The sequence below is a fragment of the Agelaius phoeniceus genome, chromosome 6, assembly GCF_051311805.1.
Source record: "Agelaius phoeniceus isolate bAgePho1 chromosome 6, bAgePho1.hap1, whole genome shotgun sequence".
Taxonomy (NCBI): Eukaryota; Metazoa; Chordata; class Aves; order Passeriformes; family Icteridae; genus Agelaius; species Agelaius phoeniceus.
This window is the reverse complement of record NC_135270.1, coordinates 10671807-10687827: the sequence shown is the minus strand read 5'-3', so window position 1 is coordinate 10687827 and position 16021 is coordinate 10671807. Positions and strand designations below refer to the sequence as shown.

Here is a 16021-nt window from a genome sequence, read left to right as displayed (position 1 = left end):
TGTTGAGGAAACCCTCGAGTGCTGTGTCCAGCTCTAGGCCTCTCATGGCAAGGAAGCTACTGAGGGGCTGAAGTATGTCTAAGGTAGGGAAGGGTCTGGAGCACAAGGAGCTGAGGGGGCTCAGCCTGGAGGAAAGGAGGCTCTGGGGGACCTTCTGCCTCTCCACAACTCCCTGACAGGACAGTGCAGCTCCCAGGGAGCAAGAGATGGGACAAGTGGAAACAGCTTCAAGTTCTGCGAGGGTTGGTTCAGGTTGAACATCAGTAAGAATTTCCTCATGGAAAGGGCTGTCAGGCATTGGAAAGGGCTTCTCAGTGGGGTGGTGGAGTCCCTATCCCTAGAGGTGTCCAGGGAAAGCCTGGATGTGGCACTCAGTGCTCTGGGCTGCTGACAAGGTAGGGATCAGTCACAGGTTGCACTCAGTGATTTTGGAGATCTTTCCCAACCTGGATAATTGTGTTTCTGTTTAGTTCCTGACTGACCCCCAAGTGCCATTCCAGGCTGCTGGGCTGGGGACAGCCCTGCTATGTCACAGTGTGAGCTTTTAGGCCAATTGTATGTTTCTCTTTTTTTTTTTTAACTAGCAAACCCCCCCACTCCTTCCTCCCCAGCCCTTCTGTGTGCAGGCACAGACCCTGATCCCTTCCCAGCTGTAGCTTTCCCAAGCTTTAGGTGCAAGAGGAAAGGGGGGGTTTGGTGTTTTTAACACAGCTGCTTCTGATATTGTTTCAATTTTCTAGAGTGCTTAAATCCCTAAGAACAGCTGTCAAGCCTGGCCTGGCATGCCCTGGAGCAAGGGCTGAGCTTGGCACTGGGTGTTTTGGGAGGAGGTGTTCGTAGAATCATGGAACTCTGTGTTGGAGGCAGCAGGGGATGGTTAAAAACTAAGTCCCCACCATTTCCATTATGGATGTGCCACAAGGCTCTGCATTGTGTTGTGGCAGGTGTGGGACAGAGCAGGACGTGGCTGCAGCCCTGTGACACTGCCACCCCCCAGGATGGCATCCACAGCAGGGAAAGGCACTTGTGTGAGAGGAAAAAAGGTACCAAAAAGCAGGTGAAAGAAACAGTGGTGGGGACAGATATGACTTTACAGAAAACCCCTCAGGTGACATCCAGAAATGAATTATCTCTTTATTATTAAATAATTAACACTCCAGTGATTCAAAAATTCCCCAGCAGCTTGATCTGGAATGGGAATGGGGAGGCAGCTCCCCCCCGCCCCTGGCTTGTCCCTTGATTAGCAGAAATTTTATGGAAGACTAAACACAGCCTGCAGCAGCTGAGGATCACAGCCAAGGGAACAGTGGCTGGGGAGGAGCTGTGACAGGAACTGGATGCTCAGCCCAGTGGGAGCTGGAAAACACTCTCCAGGCTGTCCTGGCCTGACCTTCATGGCATTCCAGCTCCTGCTCCATGAAACCAGGGCCTCTGAGGGGCTCTGGCATGGATGGCTTGGAAGGAGGGAGATCCAAACAGCCAACTGCAGCCACAGAGCTCGTTGGGTGTGCTGGCATGAGCCCCCAGGCCCTCGGACACTTGCTGGTGACACTCATGGCTGGAGATCCTCAAGTGATGTGCTGAGGGTTGACAGGAGCACCCTCCTACTTGTCCTTGGCATCCAGCTGGAAACAGAGACCACAGTGCTTGCCAGGGAGAATCCAACATTCCAGCCTCAGCACCATCCCCACAGAATCCTGGAATCCCAGGATGGTTTGGCCTGCAAGGGACCTTAAAGCTCATCGAGTCCCACTCCTGGCCATGGACAGGGACACTTTGTACTAGTCCATGTTGCTCCAAGCAACTGGTTTTCCTCCATCACTGTTGCATCAGCATTATCCCTCAGGGATTCAGAGCAGTGCAAGCATCAAGCCAAGGGTTGGCTGGTCCCCAGAATGTTGGTACTGAAAAATGAAAAACTTGGCAAAAAGGCTAAGAATTCCTGCTCATTCCTGCTGCATAATCTGAGGGAAGTAAGAACAACCTGGATGTTACAATTGGAATCTTGAAGCCAGATTTTATGAAGTCACGTTTGGACAATGTATGCCTAAAAAACACCATCTGTGTTTGATGTCAAATGTGGAAAAAACCTCCCAGTGGTCTAAAGGAATGTAATTAACATCAGCACCGAGCTCCAAGTAATTACGAACTTGTTCCCCTGCAATTTCTCACTCCTGAAGATCCCAGAAGGTTACAGATGTGAGAATGGTGGGGAAAAAAAGTCGATTTAAGGATTCATCACTGCCAAGTGGAACAGGAGCTGGAACCCCACTCCCTGTCCAGCCACAGTAGTATTGTTTGGGTCTCAGCACAATGGAGCCTCCTTTGCCTTTCTCCCACACTTATTGCTCCAGAGGAACCTCTGGAAGTGGAAGCACAGCTATGCAGGGACTGTAGAAGTGAGAGTTTCCAGCCCCTCAGAGCTGAGGGAAGTGCTCCCTTGTGGAACATGCCAGTTGAGTGTTGAGGCTCTGCTGCCTCCCAGCCCAGCACTGCTGGCCAAGGGCAGTTCCTGTCTGGTTACTCCCACCCCTGGAATCTGCACCTCCAGCTACAGCGACAGGGTTTGTCTGAGAACAAATCACACACCAGGTGATGTAACTGGAAGCTTCTCAGTCCCTGAGAGGGTCACTGCTTTCAGCCCAAATCCTGTCCTTTTCCATGTTCCTAACTCATCTGGGACTGGCAGATCCATGTCTTCCCACAGACACATTCAGCCCACAGGGCTCTGCCCTGGCACACTGGTTGTGAAACAGCACTCAGGTTTGGGTTGGAATGGAGCTTCTTTTGCACTTTTCTGTGCAATGTGACCCCAGCAAGCACAAACCCGCTCCTGTGCAAAATTCCAGCACAGGGAACACGGGCTGAGGGGGGGAGCTGGGGGTGTGAGCCTCTTCCCACCTTCTCTTTCTCCTTCTGCATCAGCGTTTGCATCTCCTCCTTCCAGCCCAGCAGCTCCACCAGCCTCTCGACGCCGCTGACCACGTCCCCGAGCTGGGCCACGTCGTTGTGGCGCTGCTGCCACGCAAAGGGCCCCACCAGCTCCCGGTTGATGAGCACCCGCGGCACGGAGCTGCGCACGGCCCCTGCGAGGCTGGCAAAGGGCTCCACCTGGGGGGGGACACAGGGACAGTCACCCTGCCAGGGGCACCTGTTCCCCGTACTCTGAGCTTGGAACTGCTCAGCCACCCTGGCTCTGAACAGGTCACAGTGTCACCAGTTACCTGGTGGCCTTTCCTCAGTTCTCCAGGTGTCACCTGGTTTTCAGAGGGTCTCTCAGAGCACCTCCACCCTATTTCTTATCCTCCACCTCAAATTTCACCTCCCTAACCCATTTTCTCGCCTTCTCTAAGCCCTCTCTCCCCTCTGGAGTCCCTTCAGGCCCTGTTTTCCATGTGAGTTTTTCCCATGGGTTTCCCTTATTGCCAGACCTCCAGGGATGTCCCGATGATGAAGAGCAGGTCTGCCATGGGGAAGTCTGCGAGGTGCAGGAGGAAGCGCTGTGGGAGCTGCTCGCCGAAGAACACGATGTCAGGCTTGACAACTCCGGTGCAGACAGGGCAGCGAGGGATCCTGTCCCCCATGACATCTCCCTGAAAGGAGAGACCCCAACACTGCCTGTCACAGGGAGCCTGACCCCCTGAAAGGAGAGACCCAAACCTGCCTGTCACAGGGCTTCAGAGCCACCACCTGTCCTCAGAGCGACACCCAACCCCAAACCTGGTCCCCTCCACAAACCTCTTGTCCCCGAGGGCAAAAGAACGGGTTTGGACCTGCCATTGCTGTAATAATTAATGCCTCCTTGTGTTAATTGTGTTGATGCCCGGCTGGGCCCACTCACCCTGAAGTCCTCTCCAGGGAAGTTCCTCTGACACACTGTACAGGTGGCAGTGGCAAAGGTGCCATGGGCTTCCACCAGCCTGTCAGGAGGGATCCCAGCCACTGGAATACAGTGTGTGGGAAAGGACTGAGCCAGAGCATCCCTCTGTGCATCTCCCCAGTCCTGCTTCTCCCCTCAGCTCCTGGTGCTGCTGCTGAAGCTGGGAAGAGGGAGCTCACCTCTCTCCAGCCCATCAATGTTCTGGGTGTAGAGGCGCAGGAGCAGCCCCTTGTCGTGCAGCAGCCGGAGGAAATAGTGGGCGGAATTGGGACGGTAGTTTCCAGGATAGAGCTCCTTGGCCAGGATGAAGAAGGGCTTGGGGTTGACAAAGAAATACCCCAGCTCAAAGATGGCCTCGGGGTAGGGGATGTCATACTGCTCCAGGTTGCTGTACAGGCCGCTCCCGGGGGACCTGCAGGGACAGGAGGCAGCTGAGAGGGGCTGCAGTGGGACCTGGGTTGGAGACAGAATCCCAGGATCAATGAGGTTGGAAGAGACCTCCAAGAGCATCAACCTGTCCAGCCTGTGGTTCATCATCACCTTGTCAACAAGAGCACGCGTGCCATATCCACGTGAGTGTCACGTCCCATCGTTCCTCACACACCTCCAGGGATGGTGACTCCAGCACCTCCCTGGGCAGCCCCATCCAATATTTAATCACCCTTTCCATGGACAAGACCTCAGCTCTCCAAGGACACAGAGGCCTCACCTGAAGTCTGGGATGCCACTGGGCGTGCTGATCCCGGCGCCGGCCATCACCACCACGCGCTGACATTCCTTCTTCCGGAGCAGCTCGGCCACGTCCTTCAAGGTGAGCTTCTCCTTCCCCTTGTCACCTCCCCACCTGCCCAAAATGGCTCTGGCAGCTGCACTCACACAGAAGGGCCTGGAGCCTTGGATCCTGCTTGGCACAGGGGGAAGCATAGCACTGAGAGTGACTTTGGCTCAGGGGGGAGAAAATCACCCCAAAATTCCACAGAAAGCTCTTCTCTGGGCAGGATTGTGCTTGGGCTTCACTAGGAGAAAGCCTGGCTGTTAGATCCAAACCCTGGAGCAGATACATCCCTCAGCAACTCCTTATGTGGATCTAAAATACCAAATCACCAATATTCCTGCGAGGGTTTTTTTTGGATAGGGATAGACACAAGGCTGGACCCACAGGGAATCACCAGTCTCAGTGTTGATTTACACTTCTCTGGGATCCAGGAGACCCTGCTGTGTCCTGAGATCAACAAGTTTCTCTCAGGGTGTGATGTGTCACCCTGCCCAGGTGAGCACAGACACTGTCCAGTCCCCATTCCCCCCTTGGGCTCCGTGTGTCCTTGTCCAAAGGAATCACAGCCCTGTGCCCAGCTGGGCTGGGAACAGTCATTATCATCTGGGAACAGTCATTAGCAGCAGGGAACAGCTTCTCCCAGTAAATTAGTGCTGCTGGAGCAGGGCATTGTGCACAGTCCAGAGCAGGCATGGGGAGAGCCAGGAAAGCTTGGCAAGCCCGAGGAGCAAGGACAGAGCTGGAAGTGTTTCCAGGCCTCAGGGTGGTCAGCTCTGCCTGCCTTGGGATGTGACTGTTCCTTTCCAGGGACACGACATTGCTTTCCCAGGGATGTGACACTGCACTGCCTTAGCCTGCTGTCACAGGGACGTGGCTCTGCCTTCCAAGGGATGTAACACTGCCTTCCCTGGATGTGTGACACTGACTTCCTAAGGGAGATGCCATGCACTGCCTTTCCCTGCTGTCACAGGGATGTGGCTCTGCCTTACCCTGCTTTCACAGCGCCTTGCCAGGGATGTGACACCGCACTGCTTTTCTCTGCTGTCACAATACGGCTCTGCCCTGTCAGACTGGGTTCCCGGGGAGCTGAACTCACATTCTTGGAAAACCACTGAGCTTTCCCTAGCAGATCCCTGGAATCTCCGGGCTCCCAGGCCAGCCCTGGCTCCCAGAGTGATGACCCTGCTTAGACGGGGACGGGACACCCTCCATCACGGGAGCACATCCCATCTTAGCACCGATTCCCGTGCTCCCGTTCCCGCAGGGATGCTCCAGCCCCCAGCCGGGCATTGCCCACCTACCTCCCGGCTCCGCCGCCGGCCGGCCCCTTCCCGTGCCCGCCGCACCGGGCGGCCCGTGCCGCGCTGCCGCCATGGCAGGGCCCGCGCTCCCACAGGCTCCTCCATGCTGCAAGAGAGCAGAGCGGTGCTGGGGGCGGCCCGGGGCTCCCGGGGTTCCCCCCGGCCCCGGCGCTCACCGGCCGCCAGCAGCGCCCGCGCCCCGCGCTCCATCGCCGCTACCGCACTGCCGCGAGCACGCGCGCCCGCGCTCCCGCCGCCCGCCGCCGCTCACCCCGCCCGGGGTGGTTCCGGCGGGGCGGGCGCGGGGAGAGGCGGCGGGGGAAGGCCCGGGGGTCGGCGGCGGGGCGGCGTTGCCGTGGCGACCGCGGGGCGCGGCGGGAGCGGCGCGGAGCGAGTGCGCGGCGGCGGCGGGCGCGGGGCGTTACGGTACCCGGCGGGCCCCGCGCGGCCGGAAGTGAGTGCGCACCGCGGGGACGGCGCGGCCTCCTCGCTCCGCTCCCGTCCGGCCCCGACCCGGCCCCGGCCCCGTCCGGGCCCCGCCGCTGCCGCCGCCATGAAGGACGTGCCGGGCTTCCTGCAGCAGAGCCAGAGCGCGGGGCCGGGCCAGGCCGCCGTGTGGCACCGCCTCGAGGAGCTCTACAACAAGAAGTGAGCGGGGACGGGGTGCGGGGGAATCGCCCGTCCCGGGTCCCGCTGCCCTCCTCCCTTCGGCTGAGGGACCCGGCTGGGCCCGCGTCCCTTTAGCCGCCCGGGAGGTGACTCCGGCGGGGTTTGCCCCTGCCAGGGGGTCCCAGCCCCCGGTTCGCCCCCGGTCCGCGCCCTCATCAGACCCGGCTCGGCACGGCCCGGGTTGTGGCTCGGTTCGGCGGCCTTGGGCTAACGGGGCTGTTCTGTGTCCCCAGGCTGTGGCACCAGCTCACTCTGCAGGTGCTGGACTTCGTGCAGGACCCCTGCTTCGCCCAGGGAGATGGGCTCATCAAGGTGAGCGGACTCTTCCCGGCTTTCCTGGCTTTTTGTACCAGGAAAAACTCAGCCTGCGGCTTCTCTCTTTCCTAATTCTCTTGGAGAGTTACTGACTTAGGTGGGTTCGGCTCTTGGGGTGTTTGCACTGGTGACTGCGTGGGAATTCTACTGAAGTTAAACATCTCGGGTTCAGAAGCTTCAAAGTGATTCTTGACCTCACTCACCTAAAATTTTTATTTTTGGGAGCTGTAGGGAGATTTTTTTTTCATTACGTATTTTAGCAAGAGGTTTGCAAGTGCAGGATGAGTGGTCACTGAAAGAAGTTTGTGGGGATAGAATTAGATAAAATGAGCAGTTCTGGGTTTTGAGCAGTGCTGGAATTTCTGTATGGGATGCCCGATTTTCTGGAAAAATCATAGGATTGAGGGATTTGAATGGTGTGGGTTGGAAGAGACCTTGAGGATCATCATGTTCCACCCTCCTTGGAAGGGACACCTTCCACTAGCCCAGTTGGCTCGCAGCCCTGTCCAGCACTTCCAGGAATGTTCAAATGAGCTGGAATAGAGAGGAAATAATGGTGAGGAGCTCTGAACTGGGGTGTCCTTTGCCCTGAGTGTCCTTGTCCTTGTCCCTGCAGCTCTATGAGAACTTCATCAGCGAGTTTGAGCACAGGTGAGTCACTGGGAGTCACCTGGGGGGGCTTGGGGGTCACCTGGGGGGCTTGGGGGGCCACTTGGGGAGGTGCTGACTCTGAGCTGCTCTCTGCAGGGTGAACCCTCTGTCCCTGGTGGAGATTATCCTGCACGTGGTCCGGCAGATGACAGGTGCGTGTCCTCTCCTCTTCCCTGTCCTGTTGTGACCTCTGGAAGGTGGCCAGGGATGGGTCAGTCTTGGATGGGAAGTTGTTGTGCTTCTGCTGTGTTGGGAAGGGAAAGTGTTGGCTTAGAAAGCTTAAGTTGTTGTTGATTCCTGGAGTAGGAAGTCCACAGCTTCCCTGGAGAGGTGGTTGGTGAGGAAAAGCCCAGCTTACCTGGCAGTAACTGCTGCAGGCTGAGGGTACACCATGGAAAACCCATATCCCAGCCATCAGGAATCCTGTCAAAGGTGGCTTGGTAGGTGAGGTTTAGCTCCATGAGAGCTGCTCATTTAAATCTGTTTTTCTCTCTACTCCAGATCCTAATGTGGCCCTGACTTTTCTGGAGAAGACCCGGGAAAAGGTATGTTGGAAGTTGCTCTTGGTGAGTTTCGCCTCCGAGCAGGCCAAGAGTCACTGGCATGTGTGTCACCTGTGCTGGAGAGCAGCACCTTTCCACGGGGATTTGAATGCAGGAATATGTCACAAGTGACATTTACCCAGCCCCTGGAGCACACCTGGCTGCAGGTGACACTGAACAGGTCCCTGTGTCCCTGCAGGTGAAGAGCAGCGACGAGGCCGTGATCCTGTGCAAAACAGCCATCGGGGCCCTCAAGCTCAACATCGGGGACCTGCAGGTCACCAAGGTGAGGGGCAGCCTGGGATAGGGAGTTTTGGGGTGCTATGATGTTCCTTGGTTATCCCAGCTCCCGGCCCTGAGGGGCTTTTGAGCTCACCAGGACGTGGGAGCTGCTCATGGTGACCTGTGGTGTTGTTGCCTGAGCAAAGCACATGGGGTTTGTCATCCTTGGCTGGTTTTAAAACCATCTTTTAAACCCAAAATGGTGTTTTTCAGGCAGGGCTGTGGTTGTGTTTGTCGGGGTCCTAGGACAAGGGAAGAGATAAGAATCTTGACTCCATATTTCCAAAGGCTGATTTATTATTTTATTATATATATTATATTAAAAGAAAATTATATATTAGAACTATACTAAAAGCATAGAAGAAAGGATTTCATCAGAAGGCTTGAAAGGAATAGAAAAGAATGAATAACAAAAGCTCGTGACTTTCAGAGAGTCTGAGCCAGCTGACTGTGATTGGCCATTAATTAGAAACAACCAACATGGCCCGATCAAAGATGCACCTGTTGCATTCCACAGCAGAAGATAATTATTGTTTTTCTTTTCCTCTGAGGCTTTTCAGCTTCTCAGGAGAAAAATCCTGGCAAAGGGATTTTTCAGAAAATATCATAGCAACACGAGGCAGCTTTGGTTCTCTTAGAGCAAGTGCTGAGGGATGGGTTTGGGTTGGAAAGGACCTTGAAGATCACCCAGTCATTGGCAGGGACACCTTCCACTATCCCAGGTTGCTCCACCCTGGCATTGGACACTTCCAGGGGTGGATCAGTCGCAGCCTTCTGGGCACCCTGTGCCAGGGCCTCAGCACCCCCACAGGGAAGGGTGTGGGAGCCATGGTGGCTTTGGCTGGGATGTCACCTGGGATCCCTCAGGAAGGCTGCCATCCTCAGAGCTGGGAGCTGTAAGAGGCAGGTCTTGTCCTTCCCAGGAGACCATTGAGGAGGTGGAGGAGATGCTGAACACCCTCCCTGGGGTGACATCAGTGCACAGCCGCTTCTACGACCTCTCCAGCAAGTACTACCAGACCGTGGGCAACCACGCCGCCTACTACAAGGATGCACTGCGCTTCCTGGGCTGCATCGAGGTCAAGGACCTGCCAGGTAACTCCTCCCCAGGGGAAATCCCACCTTCCACGCTCTGCCTCATCCCTCCAGCCCAGATAAGTGCCCTGGCTGAGGTTTTCCCTCCGTGTCGTTTTGGCTGTGCTGTGCTGGATCCGAGGTGTGGCTGGACTGAGGAGTGACCCCCGAGGAGCTGCTCCTGGGTTGCACTGGGGGAAAAGGGAGAATGCTCCTGCCAGAAGGACAAGTTTGTTCCAATTCCCAAAAATCTTCACTCTAGATTCAAAAAGGAGCCCTTTTGTGCTGTGGTTGCTGCAGGCTCCTGAATTTCAGATGGTGTGGAGGAAGATGAGGGCTGGGAATAGTTTAATGTACGTGAGGGAGGGCTCAATGGAGCTTTAAGTGGTGCTTTATCCAAATTATTTTTAGCTTTGCTTTTTTCCCATCCCAATTATTTTTTATTAGGATATTTTTTTTATCTCTAATGGTTTTGGTGTGGGTATTTTTTTCATCCAAATTATTTTTGGTTTGTGGTTTTGTTTTTTTTTCCCCAGTATCAGAGCAGCAGGAGAGAGCCTTCACCCTGGGGCTGGCCGGGCTGCTGGGAGAAGGCGTCTACAACTTTGGGGAGCTGGTGAGTGGTGCCACATCCCTTCATCCCTGGAGCCCCAGGAGCTGGTGTTCCCCTTCTGACAGCCCCCTGCCTGTCCCTGCAGCTGATGCACCCCGTGCTGGAGTCCCTGCGCAGCACAGACAGGCAGTGGCTCATTGACACCCTCTTCGCCTTCAACAGCGGCAACGTGGAGACCTTCCAGGCCCTCAAGTCGGCCTGGGGGCAGCAGGTGAGGGCTCTGGGACTGCTCAAGGCCCAGGCTTGGGAGTTCCACCTGACACTTGGAGTCTGTGGGCTTTTTCTTAATCAGCTTTGCCTCATTCCTGGCTCTGGAGCACTGGTACAGTTCTGGTCAGAGCCTAGGAGTGGTTATTCCATCTCGATACACATAATTAGTTTTCTTTTGGCTTCCCTCTGGAGTGCTTCCAGTGGAAAACGGTGGTTTTCACTCCTGTTCTGGGAACTGTGGGGGGAAACGGTGATGTTGAATGTTACTTGCACTGGCTACAGCAGGAATCACTGGCTTAGCAGTGGATTTGTGAGGTCAGTGGCACTTGGATTGTTTTCTGCAACCATTCCTGGCTGGTGGGTGGGCTGTGGTGGCCTCCTTCCTTTTAAATGAACCATCTCAGGGATTTATTCCTGTATGTAACGCTGTTCTGCGCCAGGATGAGGAGAAAATGTAATCCTGACCTGATTTGGTGCCTTTTCTCCCCTCACAGCCTGACCTGGCTGCCAATGAAGCGCTCCTGCTGCAGAAGATCCAGCTGTTGTGTCTCATGGAGGTGAGCTGGGATGTGCTCAGTGTGTCTGGTCACCCACCCGCAGGAACTCCTGGATACAGGAAGTTCAGTATGGATTTGACCTGTAGATGGAGCCACAAGCAGGTGCCATGAGGGAAAACACCTCGTGCTGGGCTGCTTGTCCCTAACTCCAGGGGGGCTCTTGTGTGGAGTGCCAGGACAAGGGGGAATGGCTGCTCTGACAGAAGGTTAGGTGGGATATTGGGAAGAAATTCTTCCCTGTGGGGGTGCTGAGGCCCTGGCACAGGTGCCCAGAGAAGCTGTGCCTGCCCCTGGATCCCTGGAAGTGTCCAAGGCCAGGTTGGACAGGGCTTGAAGCAGCCTGGCATAGTGGAAGATGTTCATTCTGTGGTATGGAGGAGGGGGAGAGCAATCCTTCAGGGATGGTGTCTGCAGTATGTTCCAGGATAAAAAAAGGCTTTTAGAACAGAGTTCAACATTTTTGTTTCCCAAGGTCTGAGGGTCCTTTCCCTGATGGATAGCCTGAAACAGTCCCTTCCTGTCACTGGAAGGCTCTGTTGTCACCATGCTAATGTAAAACATTCTTGCTTGACTTATTTTGATTAAACATGAGAAATGCAGTTGCCAGTGCCAAGTGAGACTTGGCAGGGCAGTTTGAGGGAGGCTCTGTGAGCTGTGGGAATCCCTAAAGCCCTCTGGGGGTTGTTTTTTTTTTTTGTTTTTTTCCCTGGATCCAGATGACTTTCACCCGCCCGGCCAACCACCGCCAGCTCACCTTCGAGGAGATTGCCAAGAGTGCCAAAGTCACCGTCAACGAGGTGAGCTTGGGGTTAGACACCCTTGGTAATGTCCAGGTTCTGGAGCTCTGAGAGTGCCTGGATAGACCTGAACCACACAGAATCCCAGAATCATTTAGGCTGGAAAAAAGCTCTGAGATCATCAAGCCCAACCTGCGCCTGGAGCGCTGAGTGCCACATCCAGTCATTCCTTGGACACCTCCAGGGATGGGGACTTCAACACCTCCCTGGGCAGCCCTTTCCAATGCCTGACAGCCCTTCCCATGGAGAAATTCTTCCTGATGTTCAACCTGAACCTCCCCTGGTGCAATTTCCTTTTGTCCTGTCATTTGCTCCCTTGGAGAAGAGACCAACTCCCACCTGCTCCTGGGGACAGTTGGGGCTTTTTGGCTTTTTCTAAATGCCTTGCTCTTCCTTGGATTTCAGAGAAAAGAAAATAACTCTAGTTTTTTAGGGGAAAAAGAACTAAAACCCCCTAAAATCCAGTTTTAGGGAGAATTCCTTTTTGCTGAGGTTCTGTCACCTGAAAGGGGGCAGCTGTGAGAGCTGCTGCCCTGGATTCTGAGGGGATCTCATGTGAAGATGCCAAGTTTTATTCAACTCAGGGGGAAAATGGGGTGATCTGGGTAATTTCCCAGGATTATCTGTGTTCCCAGGTGGAGCTGCTGGTGATGAAGGCGCTCTCAGTGGGGCTGGTGAAGGGCAGCATTGATGAAGTGGACAAGAGGGTGCACATGACATGGGTGCAGCCACGGGTGCTGGACCTGCAGCAGGTAATGGCCACCAGCTCCAGCTGGGCTGGGTGAGGTGACCTGGGATGAGTCATGGCTTGGGAATGAGCCTCCTTGGGGGCTTGGCTTTGCCCCTGGGGTGTTTCACCCAGAAACCTTCCAGGAGGTGGGACAGGACAGGGCTGGCACCTCCCTTGTGAAAGCCATGCAAACACCATGGAACACAGAATCCATGGCTGTGTTTTCCAGAAGGATCCAGGCCTCATTCCTAAATGCATGAAACAACCTCTGGGAGTTTTGGGGATGTAGGAGGCACATTCCTCTTGGGAAGAAAGAAGTCCAGGATATAATGGAGCTGTTGAGCTTCTCAGGTTCATCCTTGTAACACTTAAGGAGACTGTGCAAGGCGTCTACCTTCAAACCCAAAATGAGTGCCTGGAATTCCAGCTGCAGACTGAAATGCTTTGGTGCATTTCAGTTTAACCCTTCCTTACTGATGTGCTGCTAGAAGCTGTTAATCCCAGAATCCCAGGATGGTTTGGGTTGGGAGGGACCTTAAAGCCCATCCATGGGCAGGGACACCTTCCGCTAGACCAGGTTGTTCCAAGCCCCATCCAGCCTGGCCTGGAACACTTCCAGGGATGGGGCATCTCCCTTTCTCAGTGAATGGGGCTCTGAGGGATGGTTTGAGCTCTCAGGTGTGAGAAGGAGCCTATGGACATTCCCAGGAGCTGAGGCACTCTGTCCCTGTGGCCTTGCCTTGCAGATCAAGGGGATGAAGGATCGCCTGGAGTTCTGGTGCACGGACGTGCGGAGCATGGAGATGCTGGTGGAGCACCAAGCCCACGACATCCTGACATAGAGGAGAGAGAGATTCCTGCTGCTCCTGAGGCCAGCAGCACTCAGAGCACAGACTGTACTGAATCCTTGGAGGGGTGGGTGGGCAGAGCAGGAGCAGCCTGGGATGTGGCGAGCAGGAGGATGTGGCCTTTTGCTGTGTGACCCTTTGGTGCTCGAGCCAAGCTTTCCCTCTGCTGGCAGGAGTGGCTCTGGGGGGATGGATCACTCCTGATCCCTCCTGCCTCCAGCTGCTGCAGGAGGGTGGGATCCTAGTGCAGGATCCAAGGGGTCTTGGCCTTAGGGAACACAGCCTGTCCTGCTGCCCTCTCCCCCTGCCCCTGCAGCAGCCTGAGGCAGCATTCCCCAAATCTTCTTCCCCAAATCCTCTTCCTCCCCTGGCCCTGCTTCCCTCCGCCCCTCCTCATCTGCAGCAGAGGGAGTGTTTGCTCCATCCAAGGGTTTTCCCGGGATTCCTGGTTAGTGGGTGTGTCCATACACGTGAGGGGTGGGTGTCTTTCACCAACGCTTTGTGCTCAGGTGAGGTGCAGCGGCATTGCCGGAATAAACGTCTCTGCCTTCCCTTTTGGGAATTCTGTGTCATCTCCATCCCTGGCAGCTGAGCTGCTGATGATTCCTTTAAAAACAGGTTTCCATGGTCAGGTCTTGCCACTCCTGGGATTCAGGAGCTTTCCTCACCAGTTTGGTTCTCTGGTGTTATCAACAAATGGCATTGCTGGAATTTTTGTGCTTTTCCTGCCTTGACTGAGGGTATTAATCTAGCAAGAGAAAGAAGGGAGCATTGTGCAGAGATGCCTCACACAAGGGAGACAAACTTTGGAAAACAGGACAAAATGGAATTGCTGGAGTCTGTCCCTGCTCACCTTCCTCCTGCTGCTCTCCAGGCCCTACTGGCTGAAATTCCCTCCTGGATGGGTTGTTCAGTGCCCACTGCCTGCCTCTTCCCTACCCACCCACTTGGTTTGACTTGCCCAATTCCTGCTGCATCCTGTCATCCAAGGCTTACTCCTGGTGCCACTTTTACTGACTTCAGGAGAGGGTGTGGAAGAAGTAGGTGTTCCAATCAGGAAAATATTTCCTTTATTTCATAGCTGAGGACAGGAGAAGGCTTAAAGGAGCACAGTCTCCTTCCCAGTGCTATGTCAGATCTCACCCTCATTCCCAGGGCTGTCACTACACTTCAGGGAATAAAGGAAACTCCACTGGAGTCATTGAATTGCGGGTCTGCTGTTGCTTGAGATCAGCATCCAAAACCCAGAATGTCGCTGTGGGAAGCAGTACCACCTTCTCCCAGGAGCATTCCAACATCTCCCATGCTGTGGGAGCACTCTCCTGGCTGTGAAGCTCTGAGCAGCCCCTGGGAATGAAGGTCAGATCTGTGGAACCATGACAGCTCCAGAGGCTTTTCCAAGACACCTGGAAGTACCCTCGCTGCCCAAACCTTCCACGTGCTGGCTGCTTCCCTGGCACAGGTAATTTGGGATGTGGTGGGTGGAGAGGCCCTTCCTGCAGGGCAGGGAGTGGGCAGGCATGCAGCCCCCAGCCCGTGGCACCCTTTTAATGTTATTTCCAGCCTTTGGGTGTTTTCCTGCCAGGAATTTACTTTGGAATGGCTTCCCTGCTTGTGCTGGGAGAGGTGACTGGGTGCACACAGTGCTTCAGGTGTTAGAGGTTCCAGAGGGAATGTGCCTTCCCATTGGGACCTGCTGGCAGCCCTCGAGGGAGTGCTGCCATCAGGGCAGCGGGCACAGCTCTGGTTCCTTCCCTACAGGATGGAGCAAACCCAATGAGCCCTTGTTGGATGCAAAGGTGGATTTTAATGAGCAGGTTCAGGGGGTTCCATCCCGGCGAGGCTCTGTCCCGAGGCCTCTTCCCTGGGGATGCTCTCAGCAGGGATCCGGCTGCTCCTGCCACTCCTCACTCAGGCCTGCTCCTGTAGTTGTAGATGTTGCTCAGGACCCAGGCTGTGGGCAGCATGAAGGACGAGAACATCAGGCTGAAGGCCACAGCTTGTTCCTGAGGGGGACAAAGAGCAGGAATCAGTGGCATGGATGCACCACGGCCGTAGCACACAGGGCTCCCGAAATGGCTGCACTGCTGCCATCCAACACCACACCCAGCTGGCTTCCCTGTGCTCTTCCCAGGCCTTGGCACCTGCCCTGGGGCTGTGGAGGGAGCTGTGGGGAGCAGAGCTGTTCCCACTGGCAGTGGATGGAGCTGGTGCTCTCCAGGTTTGTTCCTCTGGGACACTGGAGCAGTGCATGACCTTGAGGCTGTGGCCGGGGCCTGCAGTGTTCCTGACTTTCAGGTGACTTTGGGATGGGAATTGCAGCCAGCAGCAGCCCCTCATTTCCCCAGTGCAGCCAGGACAGCATTAACCTCCCACACTGGCACCTTCCTTTGATTTATTTGCTTGGAAAAAGCCTCTCCAGGCTCCTGCAGCTCCTTTCTTGAAGACCTTGGAAAGGCAGCAGAGGGAAAACCCCAAATAAAGGGGCGAAGGGGGAATCAGGCAGGATTTTGGGGGAAAGCTCATTTTCCCAGCTTGTTTCACCCAGCCTGGGAGGGTCTGGTTTGGGGGGGACTGTCCCCACTGTTGTGGGGGGCCGTCAGAGGAACCTTGGGCTCTGCGGTGACAGCAGCTCCTGTCCCGTGGGGTCTGTCCCAGGATAGGGGGCCAGGGTCTGGGTCTGGGCCCGAGGGACCACCAGTGTCACTGCTGCCCCTTGCCCTGGGCTGCAGGGGATCCCCAAACCTCAAAGGTTAAAAAAGGGGCTGAAAGGACAA

The 16021-nt window shown here is 55.3% G+C and overlaps 2 protein-coding genes across 5 annotated transcripts; one reads left to right on the top strand and one right to left on the bottom strand.

The window, feature by feature from the left end:
- Positions 1 to 1109: 1109 nt before the first annotated feature.
- SIRT3 (sirtuin 3) lies at positions 1110 to 6362 on the bottom strand. 4 transcript variants are annotated; one of them, XM_054635040.2, is made up of 8 exons: positions 6228 to 6362; positions 5957 to 6062; positions 4590 to 4781; positions 4060 to 4292; positions 3842 to 3942; positions 3432 to 3593; positions 2902 to 3111; positions 1110 to 1625 (listed from the first exon to the last, which is right to left on the bottom strand). In XM_054635040.2, exons 3-8 carry the CDS (start codon positions 4634 to 4636, stop codon positions 1605 to 1607), a joined length of 774 nt encoding a protein of 257 aa, XP_054491015.2. In that variant the 5' UTR covers positions 4637 to 4781; positions 5957 to 6062; positions 6228 to 6362; the 3' UTR covers positions 1110 to 1604. The 4 variants fall into 4 exon arrangements, with proteins under 4 accessions (XP_054491015.2, XP_077035823.1, XP_077035822.1 ...); XM_077179708.1 differs by having other exon boundaries at positions 1110 to 1964; positions 6133 to 6361; XM_077179707.1 differs by having other exon boundaries at positions 6133 to 6361.
- A 22-nt stretch (positions 6363 to 6384) lies between these two features.
- On the top strand, positions 6385 to 13804 carry PSMD13 (proteasome 26S subunit, non-ATPase 13). Its single transcript, XM_054634538.2, has 13 exons — positions 6385 to 6604; positions 6859 to 6937; positions 7557 to 7591; positions 7688 to 7743; positions 8093 to 8136; positions 8333 to 8419; positions 9339 to 9510; positions 10026 to 10105; positions 10188 to 10313; positions 10807 to 10869; positions 11586 to 11666; positions 12302 to 12418; positions 13143 to 13804. Exons 1-13 carry the CDS (start codon positions 6510 to 6512, stop codon positions 13236 to 13238), a joined length of 1131 nt encoding a protein of 376 aa, XP_054490513.1. The 5' UTR covers positions 6385 to 6509; the 3' UTR covers positions 13239 to 13804.
- Positions 13805 to 16021: the final 2217 nt, after the last annotated feature.